The 23,598-nt window shown below is 42.0% G+C and overlaps 1 protein-coding gene across 1 annotated transcript in view; it reads right to left on the bottom strand.

The window, feature by feature from the left end:
• The window catches only part of adcy8 (adenylate cyclase 8 (brain)), a gene marked incomplete at both ends in the record, with an annotated part of 75,372 nt that overhangs the window by 33,007 nt on the left and 18,767 nt on the right, over positions 1 to 23,598 (bottom strand). Inside the window, 4 exons of the mRNA XM_079172819.1 lie at positions 3,258 to 3,385; positions 4,788 to 4,899; positions 6,166 to 6,296; positions 14,219 to 14,368. Coding sequence (XP_079028945.1) covers positions 3,258 to 3,385; positions 4,788 to 4,899; positions 6,166 to 6,296; positions 14,219 to 14,368 — 521 coding nt within the window. The remainder of the gene's footprint in view (positions 1 to 3,257; positions 3,386 to 4,787; positions 4,900 to 6,165; positions 6,297 to 14,218; positions 14,369 to 23,598) is intronic.

Below are 23,598 nucleotides of genomic sequence, written 5' to 3'. Positions count from 1 at the left end.
CGGAGCAGGACGAAGCTACGCTATGATTGGCCAGTCTGTATACCGGGAGCGGGGACTTAAAGAAGGGTCAACTGCCACAATGTCATGATGGCTTGGAGGTACTGAGAAAAGACCCAAACCCACGGCCCTTCATTCTAGACGAAGCTCCTGCTGTTTATCACCAGAACATCACTTATAATCAGACAAAAGACACTGTGCTTAACACAGGAGTTAATAAGCATTATTCAAAAGTCATTAAAAGAGACTCTGCGCTCTTGCTGTTGAGCCCAATCCTAATTCCCGTCCCTTGACCCTAGCCCCAGTTTTGGAGTACCATCGGCTGGGTAGTGGCCCTTCAGAACGAGGCCTGGAAATTGTCTTTGTTTGGAGTCTGCATCTGAAAACAGTTTGGAAGGCCATGTGAAGGGCTTGATGACCTCTACACCTCGACCCCCAAAAGAAAACGGGACACCCTGCCTTACAAAACGGAGGGCTGAGGCCAAGCCGTAGAGGCCAACCATGTTCACCATCTTAGTGAAGCGTGTTAGCATACGAACATAAGCTAATTAGCACTTCACACAAAGTGCTGCTGATGCTGTTGAAATTAAACTTTGACAGGATGATGTTGTATATAAAAATCTAAGGGACAATTTATCGTGTGAGAAATGCATGTCTGCATCGCATTCCATGGCAATCCATCCGATAGTGAGACATTTCACTCAATACCACAAATGTCAACCTGCTGATGGTGCTACAGGAAAAGTCAGGGGATCACCTGACTGAGCCACCATTGCCATCCTTACACCACCACAAGCATGGCAAAAATATTGAGCCATACATTGTCCACCCACAACCATTTGTTCAACATTTTTAACTATGAAAGCAGACAATAACTATGTTTATAATACGTTTACAGTCACGTTTTGCACGCGCATTTTTAAGTATTGTTTCAGACAAACTGTATAGAAACAGCAACATCTGATAAAGGATTTGTCAATTGCATAAAAACATGAGGTGTTTTTTGCCGTTTGCGAGATAAATCTGTTATGGAGACGCCTTTGTCGAATAAGTTGTGACTTGGCGAGCACTCAACATGACTGATCAGCTGACAACATGACGACATGGCCAATGTAAGCTGACATACAAGAACCATTAAAACAAATTCCTAAAGATCTCTTTCCGTTTATGTAGATGGTTGGATAATCATGGTGACGTACTTCTTCTTCTACTGTTTACAACCGTGCGTAATAGTGCTACTACGCTGTAATTAGCGTTTTCGTTTCTGCTGCACAGCTCAATGGAAACAGGGCTGTTGGTAGATGTAGGTCGGCACAGGGACCGCGTGTGTGCGTGGGTCACATGAAACTCAGCAGCACAGGAAATCCAGTTTTTAACCCTCAACTTATCTGATCGGATTTAGTTTTTTCACGGCCCAAGAAGAAAAACGTCATATTCTGTCTAGAGAGTCGAGAGACCAACACAACTTGCACTGACGTATAAGGAGACCAAACTAAACCAGCTCTACTAACTGATCACGCAACAAAATACTGATTATGATTTGCATTTTTTTGCGACATTTCAAAAGTTAGCTCGACAACTGAAAAGAAACACAGCTTTTGATAGATGTAGGTCACCAACAAAGATCATTACACATGGTGAGCAGCTTTATTTAATCTTTTAGGTGTAGCTCACAAGCTGCAGACACCGGGTCCAACGATATGTGTAGTTATAACTTCTGTCCGTCTGCAGCGTTTCGGACATCTGATGAACCTGCAGATTCATGGATCTGTTATTCAAATTTGATCTTCTCGCCGGTACACCAACACCAACACAGCATCCTTATGAACACCTGCAGACGTCTGTTGCCACCTTTAACGTTACGGTCAGATATACCGTGGAAGAAAATGTACCACGCTGCACTTTTGCGGCACAAAGCGGTCGCCTGTAAGCAGCTCACCATATTGACTTAATAGTGTACAGTACAAATCTCACAGCTTATCCATCACTAATCCCTCTTTTCCCTCTAAAGATCAGTCCTCCTCTCCTCCCTCACTGTCACGCTGAAAGTGATGCAACGGGACCAAAAATACGACAAAGCAGATAATCGAAATGAAAACGCCCTCAGGCTGTAAGAGCACAAACTCCAGGGTCAGCTGTACCTTCATTTCTGCTGCAGACCTCCTTTCCCACATGAACTGAAGTCAGTCATGTGTCCTGATTCATGAGCTTATGAGATCTGTAAATCCCTGTTGTGTAATTTCTAAAATATGAAACCATCACTGAAAATATTTCTCCGTGATGCATGGGTGTGACGTGATGAGGTTGAACCTTGTGATTCTACGTATTGTTTGTGACTGATGTTCTGTAGAAACACAGCCGGGGGGGCCAAATTCTTGAAAATGCAAATACTGCAGCGGAGCTGCTTTCAGATCACAGACCTGGCGCACCGAGTGCTGCGAGGAAATGAGATAAAAGAAGTGTGCAGATAAAAGCACTGCTGTCCGATAGCTCGAGGGGAAAAGTTACATATTAAGACGATTTTTTTTCAGGGTAGCAGGAAAACATCGTCCTCTAATTCTGAAAGAACTGAAACAAAAGTTAAATAATGCTTTGTCTATTATAATGTGTAATCTTCACAGATATATTAATTTGAAAAGCAAAACGTTGTACCGTATGTGTTTCATACGTTGCATGCAACAGGAACAGCAGGAAGTTAGTTCATGTAGTGGCTTCTGATTGGCTTATAAACCCGGTCAGCAGATGGTGACGTAGAGCAGTCTGGTCTCCTGAAAATAACGTTTCCATTCATGGTCCGCTGAGGTTCGAGGTGGATGGAAAGGTCAAACAAAGAGGACTTTCACCCAGGAGACCGCTGTCCACAGTCCCATGTAACACCAAAAGTTCAACGTCATAACTCCAGAGCTGAGAATCAGCACTGTGGGTTTACAGCAAATAGGAGCTGCTAAATCAGCATACGTGTAATGGTGCTCATTTAAGGGTTAATGGTTTTTAGCAAAACAAATGGGACCATGTATCTTATCGTATCCAATAATGTACATTTATCGTACTAGACGTCGGTAATGTCATTTTTATATTTCGTATGAGGAAAGCTCAGTATGCTTCAAACTAAATTGAACAATGAATCTAAAAAAACAAATTACAAACAAACTAAAGAACCAACAACCGTTGAAGTGTTTCAGTGCGAGTCTCTAGGGAAGCGTTGGACCCAGCAGAGTCTCTATTGACAACCAAGGCAACATAATGGAGGAAGACGGTACCTGATGGTCTTGATCATGCTGAGGCCCATCTCCACACAGCAGTGGGCGTGGTCCTGCCTGGGCTCAGGTAGACCCGACACACAGTAGTAACAGTCTCCCAGGATCTTTATTCGTAGACAGTGGTTCTCCTGCAACAGAACCAGACACATCGGTTCATCTCTGGCAGCAATTATTAACAAAACACAGCGTGCAATAAACCGATATAATTAACCTTACAACAGAAGACCACGAGCAATAAGATATACCGTTCGTGATTGAAAATAGAAATGCAGAGAAGTGGCAATTAACAAATTCCAATTCCAGTTTGTTCTGCATTAACTGTGAAATCCTGCCCGGCCAAGCGTGACAGTCTGAAACGCTCCTCAATCTAATATCAGACAAAACATACAGTCGGACAGAGTTGAATGTTGAATCAATTATTCGCTCTGTTGTTTCGAATGAAATATTCATCCGGCTGATGGAGTTTCTTTATTTAGCTTTCACGAGCGGTGGAAGTCCTGAAAGGCCTTTAGAGGAGATAGAAAACCCCGTCAGGGGCAGAAGTGTTGTCATGACTTACTTATGACAAGACGTAGAGTGTAGAAGCAAACTTTATGATATATTTAAGATGGCACACTTCTTAAGATGAAACAATTTAAATATGAAATCAGAACCGATCCTACATGTTGCATCTTTAGGTGATACTTTAATCTCGAGTTAAAAATACAGTATTTAATATTACGCATTTCCAGAGACCAGAGACTGCATTTCACAATAAAGACAATATTTCCCAAACCTGAACGGAGTAGTTTTAGTTGCCTAATCTTGAACACAGAGCTGACAGATCACACAATGCTCACAGGAGGAATATTTGGAAAGACTATGGTCGCTGTAGAAGACACTCACAAAGTGCTTCATTTGTCACGCTAAATGCTTTTGTTGATAAAAGATAAGACCATTTCATGCCGCTGATATAATGAAAATACAAAAGCGTAATAATGCAAGTACATTCAACTTTTAATTCTTAAAAAATATTCAGATGTTGGAATTGGAATGTAAATAAATAAGTAAAAACCATAAATACATTTTAAAAAAACAAGTGACAAGTCTAATGAGCTATTTATTCTGGCATCGTGTTGGTTAAAATGTTGACATTCTTATGTAAACACAACAGGCAATATCCAGGTCACATCCATATATGGTATGATATTTATACAACATAAAAGAAAAATTGAGGTTTTGTCCATAAATGTACGATAAGTGGATGAAGTAAAAATTACTAAGATCGTGTCCGAATATCGTACAATACGTCAAAAACGTTCTTATCGTGATCGAACTATTCACTATGAGGACTTGAATTAATGAATTCATTCTGCTCAAAACTAAATTCAACAATGAATTCAAACTGACCACAGCTGTAATTTGTTTTAAAAAAAAGCGAATCTAAAGCCTGATTGAGTGCTTGTGGTTGGAAACTTACAGGACAAAAATGAAGAATTAAAGAAGTAGAAGTGAAACATGGATGTGGGCTCTTCAGGCTTCATCACTTACGTGTGCGAGGCGGTCGAAGCGTGCAAAGAGTTCATTCAACATTCGCACCAGCTCCTGCGCTGACAGCGTCGTGGAGAGGTTTGTGAAGCCTTTAACATCTGCGAAAAGAATGCTGAATAAAATACGGAAATGTCACTTTAATATCCAGGTCAGTTCTTTAAAACCATCCAAATATAATGAAAGGAATACTTCAACCTCAGAATGACCGTAATACATCCTGTGTGTTACCTTGAACTCTAGAAGAAGAACTCACATTCCTCCATGGTGAACGTGGAATAAAGAACCTGAGAAAAGTCTTGATTCATTTAAGTAAATGAGGGCCATGTTTAGAAAATGACTAAACATTTGTTCAGGGTTTAACGTTGTTCTTTTTCATGTGCTCGGTCCGTGGGGTAGAAATCTACTTGCTGGTTACTTGCCCCGATACAAATAGTTTTATTTATTCCTTATTTATTATTTTCAAATACATTTTTTTGGACTGTTTACCGTGGAAACATGAGAGAAGAACACGGGGCGGGTAACTGATGCACAAACGGTCATTTTGTGGGTGAAGTATTCCTTTAATGCCACTGAAACAACTGTTAACATGAAGTCTTGAACACATGAGATCTAACAAGTCTCAAACTAATTCAGTGAAGTACACTTAATTGACTGAGGATGAACACAACCACATGTTACATCAAGTCAACATCACTAATCATGAACTCGGAAAACTTCCCCAACAAATGACGACACTTACAGTGAGACTCTTTGGTTCCTATCAGGTTCTACTGTGACTGAAGCTGCAGCTCATGTTAGTATCAGATGTCTCCTTTGAGAGCCTTGGTCCCGTTGGTGAGGAACCAGCTTCTCAGAAATCAGGCATTTTATTTTTACTGTGACGTAACTCTGGACGACGTTGTCTCGTAACAGTTTGTAAGATGAGAAGGATGCCGGTAATGTGAGGATCGTGTCCCAGCGTTGGTGAAAATGAAGCTACTCATAGATTTAAGATTGAGATCGATTTGTGGAAAGAAATGAAATGTGCAGAAAGATAATCTACATGATTTAGAAGCTCGGTCCGTCGGGAACCCTTCAGTTTTCAAGCCGGTTCAAAGCTGAATAAATCTCTCTGAGCGGAGACGTCATCAACCTCTCACCTGGAAATACCTGTGATTGTAGTTGGCACTGATTTTCTCTGTTGTCAATATATGTAACATTTTAAGAGACGCTTGCCAGCCGATCAGTATTTACTGCAGCTGTGAATGTCAAGCTATTTATCTATCTGTTACTTTCTGGTGTGGACTCACAGCCTCACTTATCAGAAACACAACATGTCTTATAAAGGTCTCACAGACGTCCCATCCCCCGTAAATCACAACCCTACCAGCTGTCTCACCTGACATTCTCGTAGCGGTGGATGTAGATTCTGTGAAACTGATGCTGGAGGTGTTCGTCCTCTACATTTGTCATGTCGTTGATCATTTCTAAAACTACAAAACGTGGCAGGACCGATAACACCAGTCTCTCCTGTGGGGGAGAAACAAAACGAATATTATTAGTTCTCTGAAGCAACAAGCAATCATATATTTGGATGTATACTGAAATTGGCATAACTAAACATTTGCACTGATAAAATATCCTTCTTATGAAGTCATTGTTGTTGAAAAAATCAATATCAATCTACTGGTATAATTGTTCTTGCATTAAACATAAGGGTTTTAAAGAAAACAAGAATTTTACAGTATGTGCAATTACATATAATAAATGCACACACGCACACACAATAATTGATAAATGTAAGATTGTTTTTGCTACAAAGTGCCACTTTGAGTTAGTAATTTAAAAACAGATATATGTATATTGTACATTTCCGAAGAGTTAAGTGTTACAATCACAGATTAAGAGCAATGAGGAATTAAATGTTGACACAAGTCAGTCTAACACAGAGTATTAAACAAGCAAACATGAGTAAAAGAATCTTGTAAAAACACATTACATAAAGGCCTGTCTGTGAGAAATATTTCATAAGATGACTGCCAGCCTAAGCTCCTGGAGCAGCATCCTCCAAAGCCTCCAGGCCCACAGAAACAACACTAACAACCAAATTTGTCTTGCGTTTTTTTTCTACTGACGCAGTTCCACTTGGCAAAAGCAGAAACAGATTTGGAGTGGGAGCCACGCAGAGTCCCTCGGTACTTTTTGGCCTCAGGGATCTGCTCAGACATCTGCCTCCAAACACATCCAAACCAAGAATCAAGTTATTAAATCTCAGAGCCCACCGGCTATCAGTCTGACGGCCATTTATCAAATGAACGTAGACAACGTTTCACCTGTTACAAAACAAATCAACATGTTTCATTTATCTCTTTAGATTAAAACAGCAGACTTGATCAGTTTGAAGAGACGTCAAGTCTAAAAATGTGAATTTGTCTGAGTCATAATAGAAAACATAAAGAATGAACTTTATGTCTGGATTAAGAACTTGGACGATGAGTAGAGTGTCATTTATTTATTCACTGATTCAAGGACGTCTTTTGTCAGGAAAGTAGAAGGAAAAAAAATAAACGTGAAAAATATGAGATAATTATTGTAATCGTATTACAGACTGTAGTGTTTTCATCCAACCTTCTGTGAACTCAGTGAAACTGCATAATGCTGTCGGAGAGCCTCTTCAGAGAGAGAGAGAGAGAGAGAGAGAGAGATAGAGAGAGAGACAGACAGACAGAGATAGAGAGAGAGACAGACAGACAGACAGCGATAGACACACAGACAGACAGACAGAGAGACAGAGAGAGAGAGAGAGAGAGAGAGAGAGAGAGAGAGAGAGAGAGAGAGAGGGAGAGAGAGACAGAGAGAGAGAGAGGGAGAGATAGAGAGAGAGACAGACAGACAGACAGCGATAGACACACAGACAGAGAGAGAGAGAGAGCGAGAGAGAGAGAGGGAGAGAGGGAGAGAGAGACAGAGAGAGAGAGGGAGAGATAGAGAGAGAGACAGACAGACAGACAGCGATAGACACACAGACAGAGAGAGAGAGAGCGAGAGGGAGAGAGGGAGAGAGGGAGAGAGAGACAGAGAGAGAGAGAGGGAGAGAGAGACAGAGAGAGAGAGAGGGAGAGAGAGACAGAGAGAGAGAGAGGGAGAGAGGGAGAGAGAGACAGAGAGAGAGAGAGCGAGAGGGAGACAGAGAGAGAGAGAGGGAGAGAGAGACAGAGAGAGAGGGCGAGAGAGACAGAGAGAGAGAGGGGGAGAGAGAGACAGAGAGAGAGCATCATCTGCTCCATTCACTCTTCACAAAAACCAACACACTCCTCGTTCATTATTGTCACACTGAATGAAAAACTGATGCTGTTTCTTTGTTGCCTTTTGTTTCACACAAAAACTTGTTTTCCTCCCTTGAGGGGTCCGTATATTTATTGGTACAGTTGTGGGGTCCATAATTTCTCTCTCTCACACACACACACACACACACGCGCGCACACAACTGTTTGAACTGCTCCTGATTAAAATCAGGAAAGTCTGATTAGAAAAACAGTACTGCTACAGGGTCATAAATAAGTCATAAATAAAATAATGCAACAATAGTTACGTCCAATTTGATACAAAACATATGATTGGTAAAGACAGTACTCTCTAGTTTGATGTCTGGGGGAACTGGACGTCATGATCTTCAGATTTTTCTGACATGCATATGACACACTTTTCCAAATTCCAAATACACAAAACGTGAATGACAGATTCAATCCGACATGGGACACAGCAACATATCTTCATACAACGGTTCGTATAATATCTCACGAAAAAAGTTAGTTTTTCCTCATTTTTCACGCGTTTTCCTCATAGACTGTATATAAGAAGTGGATGTAGTCATCGTGACGTCAACCATTGGTTTGTGCCATCGTCATCTTGGATTAAGGCCGTCGCCATGTTGTTTTTTGTAATCCATGAACGGAAGTTACCGTATCTAGACTGAGGAGGAGTGACGTAGAGATGCCGTATACGTCTCTGGTAGAGACCTGTCAATCACTGTGTAGCCCCGCCCCTAAAGCATCCCCTGCTTTATGGTCTGTTTGACTCTAAATGGACCATCATTTACTAAATGAACATCATGCTGTATTGAAGAAGACTTGAAACTAGAGATTGAGACCATAAACTCATGTTTACAATGTTTACTGAGGTAATAAATCAAGAGAGAAGTAGAGTCATTTTCTCATAGACTTCTATACAATCAGAGGAGTCGCCCCCTGCTGGTCAGTAGAGAGAAGGCAAGTTTTTAGACACTTCCGCATCGGCTTCACTTGGCAGAACGGGAGGTTGCTGCCTGGTTTTCCTATGAAAGCCAGCAACATGGAGTTATGCATACAGTTGAAGCATTACAGAGGAGAGAAACACTGAGGATATAACTTTAACATTTAAAGTTTATTGTTTAACTGTAAAAATATGCTGCCTATATCTTTATATACTAATTTGAGGAATCACTGCCAAAATGATTATGTAAAAACAAATATTTGCCCTTTAAGATAGATATACATATTTATATTACTTCACTTTTAAATATTGATGTTTTTTGTGTACACTGTGTTAAATATTTTGGAGGAGGTGTTTCAGCGTTCATTGCTCTCAGCTCTGTCGTGTGTGTGTTGACCTGTTATCTGTGCTGAAAAGCGGAGCAGAGAATCCCCCAAATTAAGGTCTAGACAGACAAACATTCCAGTGAAGCGTTGCTAACGCTTCGGCTGCTGCATCACAACCAAACGCTCCCGGGGGTTTCGGTGTTGGAGAGTCACTGCAAGAAATGTTGATATTTTTTTATTTTCACAGAGTCGTCTTGAATTTAAAATGAGAAGTTTGAGCCTTTGAGGAGCTCGGTTTGGTTTGGTTTAGTCTCTAGCTGTGTTTACATGGAAGCCTTTGATTCCTCTAACAATCACATAATATCTGTGTTTGAACAGAAAATGCCTTGTGTACAAAAGCTTTCCACCATCCACTTAGATAAACATTTTTTATCTATTTTTCTACTTTTGTTGCATTTTATTGTTGAAGTCTATACACTCTTGGCAAACTGTTTGCTTTCCACAAACATCGAGGTAATTTAAATCCCCTGTTTAACCTTGTAACTGTGGTATTTTTATGCAGTTTTACTTAAGATGCATTAAAAACACAGAATACTTTCATACAATGCTCACCAGCTTGTTTTTTTGAGCGTGAAATGATTGACCTTGGAGCAGTTTGACAAAATAATGTTAACACAAGAGCACCGTTTAACATTGAGGAGTCTATGCTCTTTTTCTGCTTATTTAAAAAGAAATAAAGTGCGTGGCATGAGATGTTTCCACAAAAGAACTCTCTTGACACTAATTGGAGTAAATTAACAGTTTTGTACTGCATATCTTTTATCATGTCACAATTTATATACGTGTTTAGAAGGTTTTTAAATGATAGTTATGTCTTTCTTTTATGTATTATGTTCCTTTTTTGTTGAAGAAAGATAACAAAACAACCAGACAGGAAACATTTCCTCCCACAGGTCGGCAAGTTATCCTTTGTTCCCGTTCTAGATCATAATGTTACTGTTTTTAAGGCATGATTGTTTTTTGTACACATCAACTGTTACTGTAAATATAATTTCTACAAACTGTATATTCGATATAGAAACATCTTTACATTCACATACCGTACATAATCATCCAACCTATGAACATCAATTCAGTTTTTATTTCTTTGCACTATTTGTTTTGTTTACAACTCACAGAACACTGGACTTGGATATAGACGTTTTATTTCTTATTTTATCGTTGGTCATTCGTGCTTTTAAATATATTCATAAAATACTTATTTTTACTCCTTTCACTGCTTTTATACCGAACAGTTGTGTCTGTTATTTCCCTTTGTATGTCATCTTATTTATATTTCTGTTTAAGTACATTAATAAGAGAGATTCAAATAAAAACAGTTGAGTTCCTTGTATGTGTCTGTATACATAAGCTGATTCTGATTCTCCTGAAATCGAGAATCGAACAGATATTTTCATAATTGGTCGCATAATTTCAAAAATGAAACAAATCACATTAACTCAATAACTTAAATGTTCTAGCTGGTTTGGCTTTTCTCGCAAATGTTAATTATAAAATATGATAGCATTTAATTAATACGTAAAGAGTGAACAGATCTCATCCGAATGTACTGTTGATGATTTATATGTCAAACTGCATATCATATCACATGTCTTTGTGCTTTTTTAAATTATTACTCAGGTGGATATTTTTTGCAGTGTGGACAGTGGACGGGGGGGCTGCAGTGTGTGTTTGCTCCACTGGACACCGTCTCTGGTTTGGACAGATGAGAGCCAGCGGACTCAGTGTCACGTTAGCTCTGAAAGTCATTAGCGCAGCTTGATTTTAGCCGAGAGCCGAAGCCCTCCAGCAGCTCACTGACGATTCCATATTCATATTTCATTTGGATTGTGTTAAAGGGTCACTCGAAAACACTTTCTTCCTTCTTCCTGCTTTTGTTGTTGCTTGATTTTTTTGTTTCTTGTTTAGAAATGAAACAGCTTTAAGGTTCAATTTAACGTCACCATCTAAAGTTGACCCACATTTAGAAACTGTGCTCCTGCATTGAACCCGTTGGGTTTATTCCAAGATGCATCTTAAAAGATGCAAGTTTTTACTAATATAATTGTCACTTAAATATTCATCTCACAGTAATAGACCACTGTTCAGAGGGACTTCAGTAACAAAATCAACCTGAAGCAATACAAGTGAAGGTAAAATGTGTTGAAATGCTCTACGTTCCACTCGGCCGTCAGTTTTAAAATTTTCAATTTCTGCTTGTTAAATGCATTCCCCCTCTTTTTTATTTTTAAATGAACTTCCGTGTTCACATGAAAACATCTTGGTTGAGTTTGTGAAAAGATCGTGTTTTGAGTTAAAAGAAAAAAGTTGTATGTGTAGTCAACTTGCATTAACAGGTTTTTGACCACTTGGGGGCAGCAAAACAAGCTTTAAACACAACACTGACAAGTTAACATGGCTAACATTACAGCCGCCCGTGTACACCTCCAGCAGACACAGAACAATAGGAGCATCTCAGTGGAGTTGTGTTTGTGTCCCCCTGATGAATTTAAGTCCAATATACTCTCTTTTTGGTTTTTGGGCTGCACCACCTCCCGAGGGAAACATCTGTCTCTTTAGCTGCTAAATGCTCCACCGTGGTCACCAGCTATAGTCTCTAACTGTGTCTGTCTGCTGAGCAGGTAGTGTACACTGGGTTTATCAGAGCTTGTTTGATGAAAACAGCTGCTGCTGGAGACTCCGAGACTGAACCACGACAGGAAAGCTGTGGACCGTAAAACCAAACAGCTGATGTATAGAGGACCCACTTCACATCCATTTTGATCAAAATATTGATCAGAGGAGCTTTAAACTAGCCTTTGTCTGCTTTCTACCAGGAGTTTCTATCCACGTCCTGCCTTCATATCGGTCACACTTTGAGGCAGTATTTCTCAAACTGTGGGGCGCGCCCCTCAATAGAGAACTTCACATATTACAAAAGTACAAAGTACACGGACATAAAACTAAGTTATTAATAAATACATGGCGAAATGCCTGTACTTTAGTGTAAATGTTTGCGTTCGCGACGGCCAAGATTCTTGGCGTCTCACACGTGTAGCTCAGTGTGCTTCCCTTCGCCACATCCTATATATTTCAACTTGTTTTGTTTAGTTTTTCACAGGTTGCACTTTATTGTTATTATCTTGAATAGATATTCAGTGTGAAACAGGTTAATTGCAGCCACAATAAGCTATTTTTTTGCCAAATATTAGTTATTTTTTTGCACAGATAGAACTTTATTTGCATTGTTCTAACAAAGTGACTGCACATTGTATTTGTTTTTGTCTGATGGAGCGATCTGGTTTACTTGAAAGTGATTGCAATTTTCTTTATTCTATTATTTGAAAAAGCACAGATGGAGGAGTCACAAAATGTTGTTATTTCAATAAAAGTTCAACATGGAGCATTGTGTTATAATTGTGTCGGGGCGGTGGGGCGTGAACACTTTTCTTCCTCCAGAGTGGGGCGTGACTGCTTTAAGGACACAAACGTAGTCCTCCTCGCCTCGTGCTGTGGACAGAAACGTGGCTCTGTGCTCTTACAGCATGTTGACAGAAATACTGTGATTGGTTTCACATTAAGGTGGTCTGCTGGAGGGCGAGGCCCCATCTCGATCCATTACAACCCTCCCAGAGCGTATCGGAGCCAAAACCCTTCCAGGAAACTCAACGCCGTAAAAGCTTTTCTGTGGCTTCTCAGAGCCTGACCCTCCACTCCACTGCGTAAACAACGCTCTATATGACTCAGACTATGTGTCTTGTTTCTATTTGAGTATGTGTGAGTGTGTGTGTGTGTGTGTGTGTGTGTGTGTGTGTGTGTGACAGCAGCGGATCGATGCAGCGTCCATGTTATTCTCCTCTCAGCGGGCTCGTTAGCCGAGCTGCTAACATTCAGTCCTGTCAACTGAAATCCATCAATCGCTTCACTCCTGTTATCAAAGTGTCTTCACACTCAGCTCCATCACTGAACAACAGGAAGCAGAAAAACACATTACTCTGTTGTGTACTGTACGGTCATTTAGAGGTCACTGTTATCTCCTAAAGACTAAACTTCTGCAAAGAGCTGAACTCCAAAATCATTCAAACTCCCCCACTGCTGCTGTGAGTTATGAGCCCGTCCATTGATAAGAAGCGTCCAGTAAACTGTAAATGTAAAGAACAGTAGTAGCTCACTCACACAGCATTAGTTACCCAACCATCACACACACACACACACACACACACACACACACACACACAGAAACAAGTCCACAGCCAGTGCTAGGGGCACATGTCATTTCAGCATGCTTAATAAATGCTCAAAGTGAAAGTGCTCGTGAGGATGATGATCTCTGAGAACGACGATGGTCAGAGCGATTTTCCAACAACCGATGCCTCCACCGATGTCAAGAGGATTTTCGTCTGGTTTTCCTGTTAATGTATGACATTAATATTAGCTCCGCCAGGAGATTCATGCACCTCTGTGTCTGTGTTGAAGCTGTGACACGTCACTCATAACGTTGAACATATAATTACTATTTAAAACAGCACGGGAGCAAAATTTTGCCTTTTAATCAGGAGCAGTTCAGACAGTTGTGTGTGTGTGTGTGTGTGTGTGTGTGAGAGAGAGAGAGAAATTATGGACCCCACAACTGTACCAATAAATATACGGACCCCTCAAGGGAGGAAAACAAGTTTTTGTGTGAAACAAAAGGCAACAAAGAAACAGCATCAGTTTTTCATTCAGTGTGACAATAATGAAAAAGGTTATTTGTACTAAACTTTTGTACCAATCCATCCAGTACAGGTTGAGAACGTTTACATTTTTATGGTCTTTTGTCCTCAGCGGTGGACTCACCTGTCTCTGGTTCTCCGTCTCGAGTCGCAGCCGAGCCTCGATGCAGCGCCGCGTCTCCAGGAAGGCCTGGCGCTGAGCGCGGTCCGACAGGTAGCTGATGAAGATGCCGGCGGTGTTCATGCACATGAACAACACAGCCTGAGCCGCGACCTGAAACACACACACACACACACAGACAGACGGAGGGTGAGATCTCACACACAGCTCTGGATGTTTCTCTGTTTGCATCCTTTCAGTTCACAAGTGAAGCAGTGACTGGAAACGAAAAGTTTAACAACAAATATTTCATTCATTCATTTATTTTATTTTTTCATGCCAAACTATTTGCCCATCACACACGGGAGAACACGACACCGCTGGCACATCTAAAGCATGAGGAACAATGAGAAGCTCTCATGAGCTCTCGGTTCATTCCTCGAGATCTTTAGACTCCTTTGAGTGAAGCGTAACACGCTGACGCTCTGAGACACGAGGACGGGATGAAGATGTGTGTTATCTCTGCAGGATGTCAGAAATAACACACATGTGTTTCATAACATAATGTAAATGTGAGCGTTGCACAAAGAGCCCTCTGTCTGAGGCGTTTGATGATGAGCTGCTTCATTTATCCACAGATACACATCGTTGTGGTGCTTCCACAGCACACACTACACACTGTGGGGTCAACATGCACAGCACACACTACACACTGTGGGGTCAACATGCACAGCACACACTACACACTGTGGGGTCAACATGCACAGCACACACTACACACTGTGGGGTCAACATGCACAGCACACACTACACACTGTGGGGTCAACATGCACAGCACACACTACACACTGTGGGGTCAACATGCACAGCACACACTACACACTGTGGGGTCAACATGCACAGCACACACTACACACTGTGGGGTCAACATGCACAGCACACACTACACACCGTGGGGTCAACATGCACAGCACACACTACACACTGTGGGGTCAACATGCACAGCACACACTACACACTGTGGGGTCAACATGCACAGCACACACTACACACTGTGGGGTCAACATGCACAGCACACACTACACACTGTGGGGTCAACATGCACAGCACAAAGCAGGTTTTTGGTTCCTGTCAGATTATCCTCTCTGTGGTCTTGATGTTCACTGTAATATAAAGTTCTGCTCCTCTGTGGAAACAGAACCATGATGACTAGAAGTAGAGAGAACTAGAACACGTCTTTAGTGCAGAATAACAGTTACAATGACAGCAATCATTAAAAAACAAAAAAACGCAAGTTGCATTTCTTTGATAATTTATTTTACAAAAATTGGAAAACAATGGAATCTAATGTATCAAACATGAGAGTTTTACGCTGAGTTTTGTTCGTCACACGTGATGTTTTCAAGCACCGTCAAAAAGATGAACATCCGACGATGAAACAGCTTCTGGTTGTGATGAACGCTGAAGTTTTGTCGATTGTTTAACGGTTTGTTGGGTTCAGAGGGTTCATGTTCACATCAGTCTGTGAGCATGAAATGAAGATGAGCTCTTCCTGCATGATGCCAAAGTTCCCTCTTTCACACATTCATGATCAGACATTTCTGTTCACAGCGAGCAGCAGGAACTCCAGGACGCTGCAGTTCAACAGCTTCAGGTTGTGCTGTGGTGGAGTTCATACTTCAGCAACAGAAGCGATTCAAGATGAGATTAGAAATGAATGTCGGAGGTGAGCTTTCTTTCTACCATCGCTAACAAGCCAACGAGAGAAGAAGAACGTCTGACACCAGAGAAGACAAGAGAACAAACCAGTAACTGATCTCCTCCTGTTCTACCTGCAGGACGCTCACAGATCAGTCTCATGATGCTCAACGTTGTTCGTCGTTAAAATGAACTGCTCAGTCGGAGGGAAGCGTTAGCGATGTATCACTGCATGATGTGAGGAAACATCTGTGAAAAGCTGAATGATGAATAAAATATTCAAAGATGAAAATCGTATTAAAGTTGTCCCCGTGAATTTAACTGCAGCTAGTACCCTTTATGAGACACTCACCCTCTCTCTCCTCTCCTCTCCTCTCCTCCTCTCCTCTCCTCTCTCCTCTCTCCTCTCCTCTCCTCTCCTCTCCTCTCTCCTCTCCTCTCTCCTCTCTCCTCTCCTCTCCTCTCCTCTCCTCTCTCCTCTCCTCGCCTCTCCTCTCCTCTCTCCTCTCCTCTCCTCTCCTCTCTCCTCTCCTCTCCTCTCCTCCTCTCCTCTCTCCTCTCCTCTCTCCTCTCTCCTCTCCTCTCCTCTCCTCTCCTCTCTCCTCTCCTCTCCTCTCCTCTCTCCTCTCCTCTCCTCTCCTCCTCTCCTCCTCTCCTCTCCTCTCCTCCTCTCCTCCTCTCCTCTCCTCCCTCTCCAGCAGTCTGACGTTCAGTCCAGGTTTCGTGGATTGTTTTGTCACATGGCTGACGTTGCACTAATCTGGTTAAAGCAAACGTTTTATTCGGGACGACATTTTAAACGAGAATAAAATGTTTTTGATGAAATCGAGCTTAGTTTCGGTCGCGTTGTCTGACAAAGAGACGTTCGTCACACATGATGTGTTCAAGACTATCAGGAAGATGAACACCTGACGATCATTTTTTAAGAAAACCTTCTTTTCCATCCCGCCGGCGAGACCAGAGACACGGCTGATGTAACGCTCTGCAACGCGGCCGACGGATTTCACCACCACCTCCACTCCACCGCCTGCTGGAGCTTCACATGATGCAAGTGTTAAAACAGGTTCACTTCACTGCTTCCACCTCTCACACACACACACACACACACACACACACACACACACACACACACACACACACACAGTCTGCCCTTCAAACTATCTGAAGATGTTAAACTGAACTTGTTATTGTTCCAAATGATCAGTTTAGAAGAATAACAGTGTTTATCTATCTTACCCTCATGGGGGGAGGCATGTGTGTGTGTGTGTGTGTGTGTGTGTGTGTGTGTGTGTGCAGAGTAAATACAGTCCCAGACAAGTCCAGACAGGTCCTGAGCATCTGCTGCCGTCTCTATTGGTTCTCTGTCTCTATCAAAAGGTCACTGAGGACGGTTTTATTGGGCCGTACTGTATCTGCAGCCGGCTGATAAGACGGTCGATCAATGAGTCACGGTTACAGGTGAGGACTGAGGAGGTTTTCATGGCTTTTAAAACATGTCCTCTGACATTTAAAGGCAAAACTGGATCACCGGCCTGCCGACGAGGGCTCCAGAGCTCCAGGGTTCTGGTCTTCTGGGATTATGCACCACTGCGACACAACATTCACTAGCTTGATTAAAGCATATCAGAAATAGTCTCAAATGCATCTAAAAAGCTGGATCAGGTATTGGAAAAGAGTCTATGCACCGATCAACAACAACAACACGTTTCCGATCCGTACATCCTGCCTGATCAACCCGTTCTCCATCCCACAGCGTCAAATACCGATGCTTGGTCAGTTCCCCTCGGTGTCCAGGAACCCTTCAGCCTCTGAATGAGCAGAAGCAGAGCAGCCGACTCAGTTCAGAAGAGCGACACGTCGTCCAGACCTGACCCTCGAGGACGTGAAGCTCAGGTCCACTGACCAAGCGTCAGCTGGGATTGAGACTGTGTCGTCCTGCTCTGTGTGATATCATATGTGATATAACAGATTCATACCCTGTAAGCAATGTTTTCCCAGACTCAGCAGTTCAGATGACAAACGTGGTGACTCAGCGTCAAAGCTTATAAAACAAACCGTGCTTTTCAAGAATAAATACGTGTTTTATTTTTGCAGGATTTTTCCCTCTTCCTGCTCTGATCAGCTCCGTCAGTGAGAGCATGCGACTCGTGTTCGTCTCAGAGGGTCAATGAAGAGACGAGTGTATTTAAATGCTTCTTTTATAGTTTTATAGTTTATAGAGAAGCCGCTGTAGAGGTACAGATCAAAGTGATGCTGATTTCATTGGTGGCTTCATTGCTCCCCGTGTGATGTCTCGTTTTCCTTTTTTTTTTGTATTTTTTTTGGAACAGAAAGGGCTCTTACTCAAACACTCGAGGCACTATTGTGTTGTATGATGAAAACCTCAAACAGACAGCTCAGTGTCCTCCGCCGCTGAGAGAAAAACGCTCCGCTGCCGTTTTTTCTCTGCTGTAAAATTGCTGCACTGAGAGCTCATTTCAAGAGGAGAGAATTGAGCATGAAGAGGGGATTTCTCCTGATTCCTCGTGTTTTCGACAGCTCGATGCTTTGTGGAGAGCGAGGTGACCTTTAATAAGGGGGGGGGGCTCTCCTTCGACTGCTCGTAGGCCTCTACGTCGCTACCGAACGATGTTGGAGTTCACGGAGAGGAGAGGCTGGAGGGTTAGAGCTGTTTGTTTGAGGAAGAGAGATTCCGGCTTTAAACTGAGACGGACGTTTGGTTCTGCTGAGCGGACAGATCATTTATCACAACATAAAGTAAACTTCAGTGGTTAATGTTAGCAGCCATACAAAAAGCTTTGCCTGAAAAACAATACAAAAGTCTCAATTGAACAGTTATTTGATTTCCATAAGGAAGCAGCAACTAAACTATTTAGTTGACAGTTGACAAAGAGCGCCGCCCTCCTGGAACACTCTCGGTGGACAAATGAACCAAATCCACGCATCACAACCAGAGACAATCCACGTATTCTCCTTCCTTGTACCCACGATGCAACACGGTCACTGGCAGGTCAGAGAATCAGCTGTATCCTACAGAGGTCTAATAATTCATTGATTCATTATCATTATTTTAGTTTAGTCTTTTCTTACATTTAAATTGTATTTAGTTAATACTTTTAGTAAAAGTGCACTGCAGACCAGAGCACATCATCAGAGATGATAACAGTGTCAAATAAATGTTAATTTAAGGAAAAAGCACAAACACACTCTCTTACACTGTGTAAAACTAAATATCTTCTGACGCTGTCAAAGAGTTTGGCTCCACTAATACTATCTGTAGCAGGAACAGCACGTTTACATGTTAAAAACATTAGAGGCTGGGCCTTCGAGGTTGTGTTTAGTGAAACTGTTTTAATTTATTCTGACGATGGCGGAGGTGGTGATTAATTCAGTGGAGGCGACTTAAAGAAAGTGCTGCAGGAAACCTTCCATGTTACCGGAGCGAAAAAATGAATCTTTGGGAGTGAATTCCACATCGAAAACTGAATATGTGTGGGAGTGTTTTTCCTTTAAGCCACACACACACACACACACACACACACACACACACACTCCCCTGAGGCTCTTCACTGTATCTCACAGAGGTGGTGGTGTGTTACTGTGAATCTCTCCCGGGACGCCATCAGCGTTGATTCAATTTCCAAGTCGCCCCCCCCGAAGGCCTCTGCTCCTCCTACGGAGACCAAAATAGAAAAAAAGCTGCGGTAGCTACGGTAGCTGCGGTAGCTGCGGTAGCTACGGTAGCGGCGTCCATGTTGTTTTTGGAAAAAGAGCAGCGCGGGCTCGCCATAAAGGGCATCAGCATGGAGAACGCCGGTGCACTCATTAAAGGGAAATGCCAGTGATGTGGATGTTTTTAACAAGGCCTCATTAAGAGCAGCGGGCCAGGAAGAGGCACAGCTTAAAAACAGCTACATGGAAAATAATGAGGCTAAGGTTAATAATAGTATTAATTATCATAATGTTTCCAATTTGATTCAAGGGTGAGGAGCGACATGTTCATCGTGACATGGGAAATAAACACGCACACGTCTGTCCTCCAGATTTAACAATGCAGAAATAGAGGAGAGATTTAAGAGATGGGCAGGACAATTAGTGATGATGTGACAGGTAGAGCATCAATATTTCAGAGCGATCAGTTACCTCCCTGCACAATGACTACGCTTATATTTAATTCAGCAGGATTTACAGAATTACATTTGTATTCTGAAGGAAGCAACATCAGTTTAACCTCCTGGTTTCACGGCAGTTAGTAAAATAGTCACAAAATCCAATCTTTTGCAGCCACGTAACTAAGCAACAGTTAAAAGCAAGTGACGTACTTTATAATATCCAAAGAGGACGAGTATTGGTGGACAAGAGGGGAGATGGACGAGTCCAACGAACAGGACTTTGAACCAGAAGACAGGTGTTCTACACCACGTTGTGGTTTTGTGGTAGTGTTGTTGTCTAAAGCTAACTGTTGGTGTTGTTGTCTAAACCTAACTGTTGTTTGTGTTGTCTAAAGCTAACTGTTGGTGTTGTTGTCTAAAGCTAACTGTTGGTGTTGTCTAAAGCTAACTGTTGGTGTTGTTGTCTAAAGCTAACTGTTGGTGTTGTCTAAAGCTAACTGTGGGTGTTGTTGTCTAAAGCTAACTGTTGGTGTTGTCTAAAGCTAACTGTTGGTGTTGTCTAAAGCTAACTGTTGGTGTTGTTGTCTAAACCTAACTGTTGGTGTTGTCTAAAGCTAACTGTTGGTTTTGTTGTCTAAACCTAACTGTTGGTGTTGTTGTCTAAAGCTAACTGTTGGTTTTGTTGTCTAAACCTAACTGTTGGTGTTGTCTAAAGCTAACTGTTGGTTTTGTTGTCTAAACCTAACTGTTGGTGTTGTTGTCTAAAGCTAACTGTTGGTTTTGTTGTCTAAACCTAACTGTTGGTGTTGTTGTCTAAAGCTAACTGTTGGTGTTGTTGTCTAAAGGCTAAATGTGCATGGTTATTTCAAGGGCAACCATAATGTTTTTTCTTAACTTAACAAAGTGGTTTTGTTGCTTCAACCTAACTTTCGTTTCCGAGCGACACGATAAAAAAGGACTATTCGTGCCCCTGTCTACGAAACCAATAGATTGGATTTGGTGACTATGTGAGACAGTCTGAGAGCGTGTCGTGGCATCTGATGACTGCTGTATGAAAAGGCGTTGCGCGGGGCAGCTGGTTATGAGCAGCAGAGATAAACCTCGGAGCTGCCAGCGCCGGTCTCTGCAGAAAACACTCCTCTGCCAAACGAAGGGATTTATTCTGTGGCTCCGAGGTACAGAAGAGGACAGCGAATGATTAACTCGGCTTCACAGTCATCTGCCGACGACTAGATGAAGACGTTCCACAGTCAACACAGGCCGTCAAAAGATATTACATTTTAAATTTAACATCGCATGGACGGCCCTCATTAATAATTCATGCCCGCACCATTGCAATATCACTCTGATGTTTGCAGACAGACTTTGTAGAAAAACAAACTAAGGCTTGGTGTTTTTTCTCAGTGGACCGACTGTCAGAATTTAATCCACCAGTGCAAACAGCTGTGGTCAGCATCTCTATTTTAACTAGATTAAAGCTGGTGTAGCTGGAACCATCATAAATCTCTTCTGTCACATGAAGAATGAGTTAGATCACACCTCCTGCCAATACAAGCTTTAACACAGCATTGGGTTTCACTCATTAGCAGTATTAAACACGGATGTTCCGGTCTACAGAGTGTCCATCAGTCTTTCTAAATACCTCCCAAAACAATGGAATGAGAATCAGAACCACCGCTTTGTGCTCAGTTAGAAACGCGTACACAGAGCTGTGATTGAGTGAATGACGGAGCAGCACAAATGACTCACCGGCCAGTAGTTCCAATTACTAAAAAGCGCACTGACAGCAACATTTCTCAGGTGTAAAACCTCTGAAGAGCTGCTGCCACATTTACATTACAGTGTTTTATTAATGGTACTCATAAAGAGAGGCTGTTCAAGGAGAACTCGGCAGATATAGACACTACACTGTAGAAATGTCTAGATAAGTCGTGAAATATTCATACTGGATTCCCAAAATGTTCAGGGATGTCACTTGTTTTTCCAACGTACAACTAACTTAACTTAAGGGACGTAACAAATGTACGTATTTTAACCCAATCCATGATCTTTTCCTAAACCTAACCGAGGAGTTTTGTTGCCAAAACCTAAGTGACGCAAAGACGTTCTGACCTTCCTGTTGGGAAAAAGATAAACTTCACCGAGCAAAAGATTCTGAAGAGCAGAGCTTCATCTTTGATTACGGCTGCTGCCATGTCATTTTTTTTCTCAACCAGTGAACAGGAAGTGACCATATATGGTCTGAGGAGGAGTGACGTAGAGACGCCGTATACGTCTCTGGTAGAGACCTGTCAATCACTGTGTAGCCCCGCCCCTAAAGCATCCCCTGCTTTATGGTCTGTTTGACTCTAAATGGACCATCATTTACTAAATGAACATCATGCTGTATTGAAGAAGACTTGAAACTAGAGATTGAGACCATAAACTCATGTTTACAATGTTTACTGAGGTAATAAATCAAGAGAGAAGTAGAGTCATTTTCTCATAGACTTCTATACAACCAGAGGAGTCGCCCCCTGGTGGACACTAGAGAGAATGCAGCTTTAACACATGAAGCATCGGCTTCACTCGGCAGAACCGGAGGTTGCCGCCTGTCTTTACTATGCGAGTTGCTGTGATCGTCTCACAGTGACGTTGGTTGGTTTACCATGGAGTTAGTTGAAAGCATCTGCATCAGACGCTACGAGTCACCGTCGTTCTTACAGGAGTCGTGAATGAGACCGGGTTAGACGATCAATAATCCAGGCAGCAGTTAATGTTTCTCGTGAACAACTTCATCAGCAAAGCAACACATCTTTCTGTGAGGAATGGTTGGTAAAATAAGGTATTATCGTTTTATTCCCCAACTTTAAGATCTTAAAGCAACACTTAACATTTGAGGTGAAGAAACGCCAAAAAAGTAGAGAGGAGATGACACGAGTATCCTCGACGGTTACTTCTGCCTTTAATGCAAGAACCACTGAAGTATGTCCTCGTTTCACATCATCCCCAGAACTCAGAGGACTGATCCGTTTCACAGATGTCCCCGGTAATCCTAAAAAATTACGAAACCTAATTAAAATAAAGAAGTCTTGCAGTAAATAAACACAGAGGAAATCACCTTCATGTGTACCAAGTGATAGAAGTTTTCAATCCTCTGCAAGATAAATCAAGAGAGAAGTAGAGTCATTTTCTCATAGACTTCTATACAACCAGAGGAGTCGCCCCCTGGTGGACACTAGAGAGAATGCAGCTTTAAGAGACTTCACATCGGCTTCACTCGGCAGAACGGGAGGTTGCCGCCTGGTTGAACCAATGTGTTGTGTTGTTTTACCAAATCGTAACCATTGAGTTGTCGCATTATTAAACAGATCTCTGTTTCAACAGTGATTTCAAACGCTTGACGAAGACACAGACGATGTCATCCTGCCAACAGAGGCTTCTGATCGGAAAATGTTTCTAAGTTGTTCTGAGGAAAGCGGTTTAATTTGAAGGACTTGCTATGAAGCGAAGCATGAATTTTCAAGCATTAACTGAAACCACGCTGTCTCGGTAAACCCAACCAAAGAGTTCTAGCATTCCCGACCTGACCACACACATTAGTCATGATGTGGC

The sequence above is a fragment of the Pholis gunnellus genome (genome assembly GCF_910591455.1).
Source record: "Pholis gunnellus genome assembly, chromosome: 14".
NCBI lineage: Eukaryota > Metazoa > Chordata > Actinopteri > Perciformes > Pholidae > Pholis > Pholis gunnellus.
This window is presented reverse-complemented; position numbering and strand designations above follow the sequence as displayed.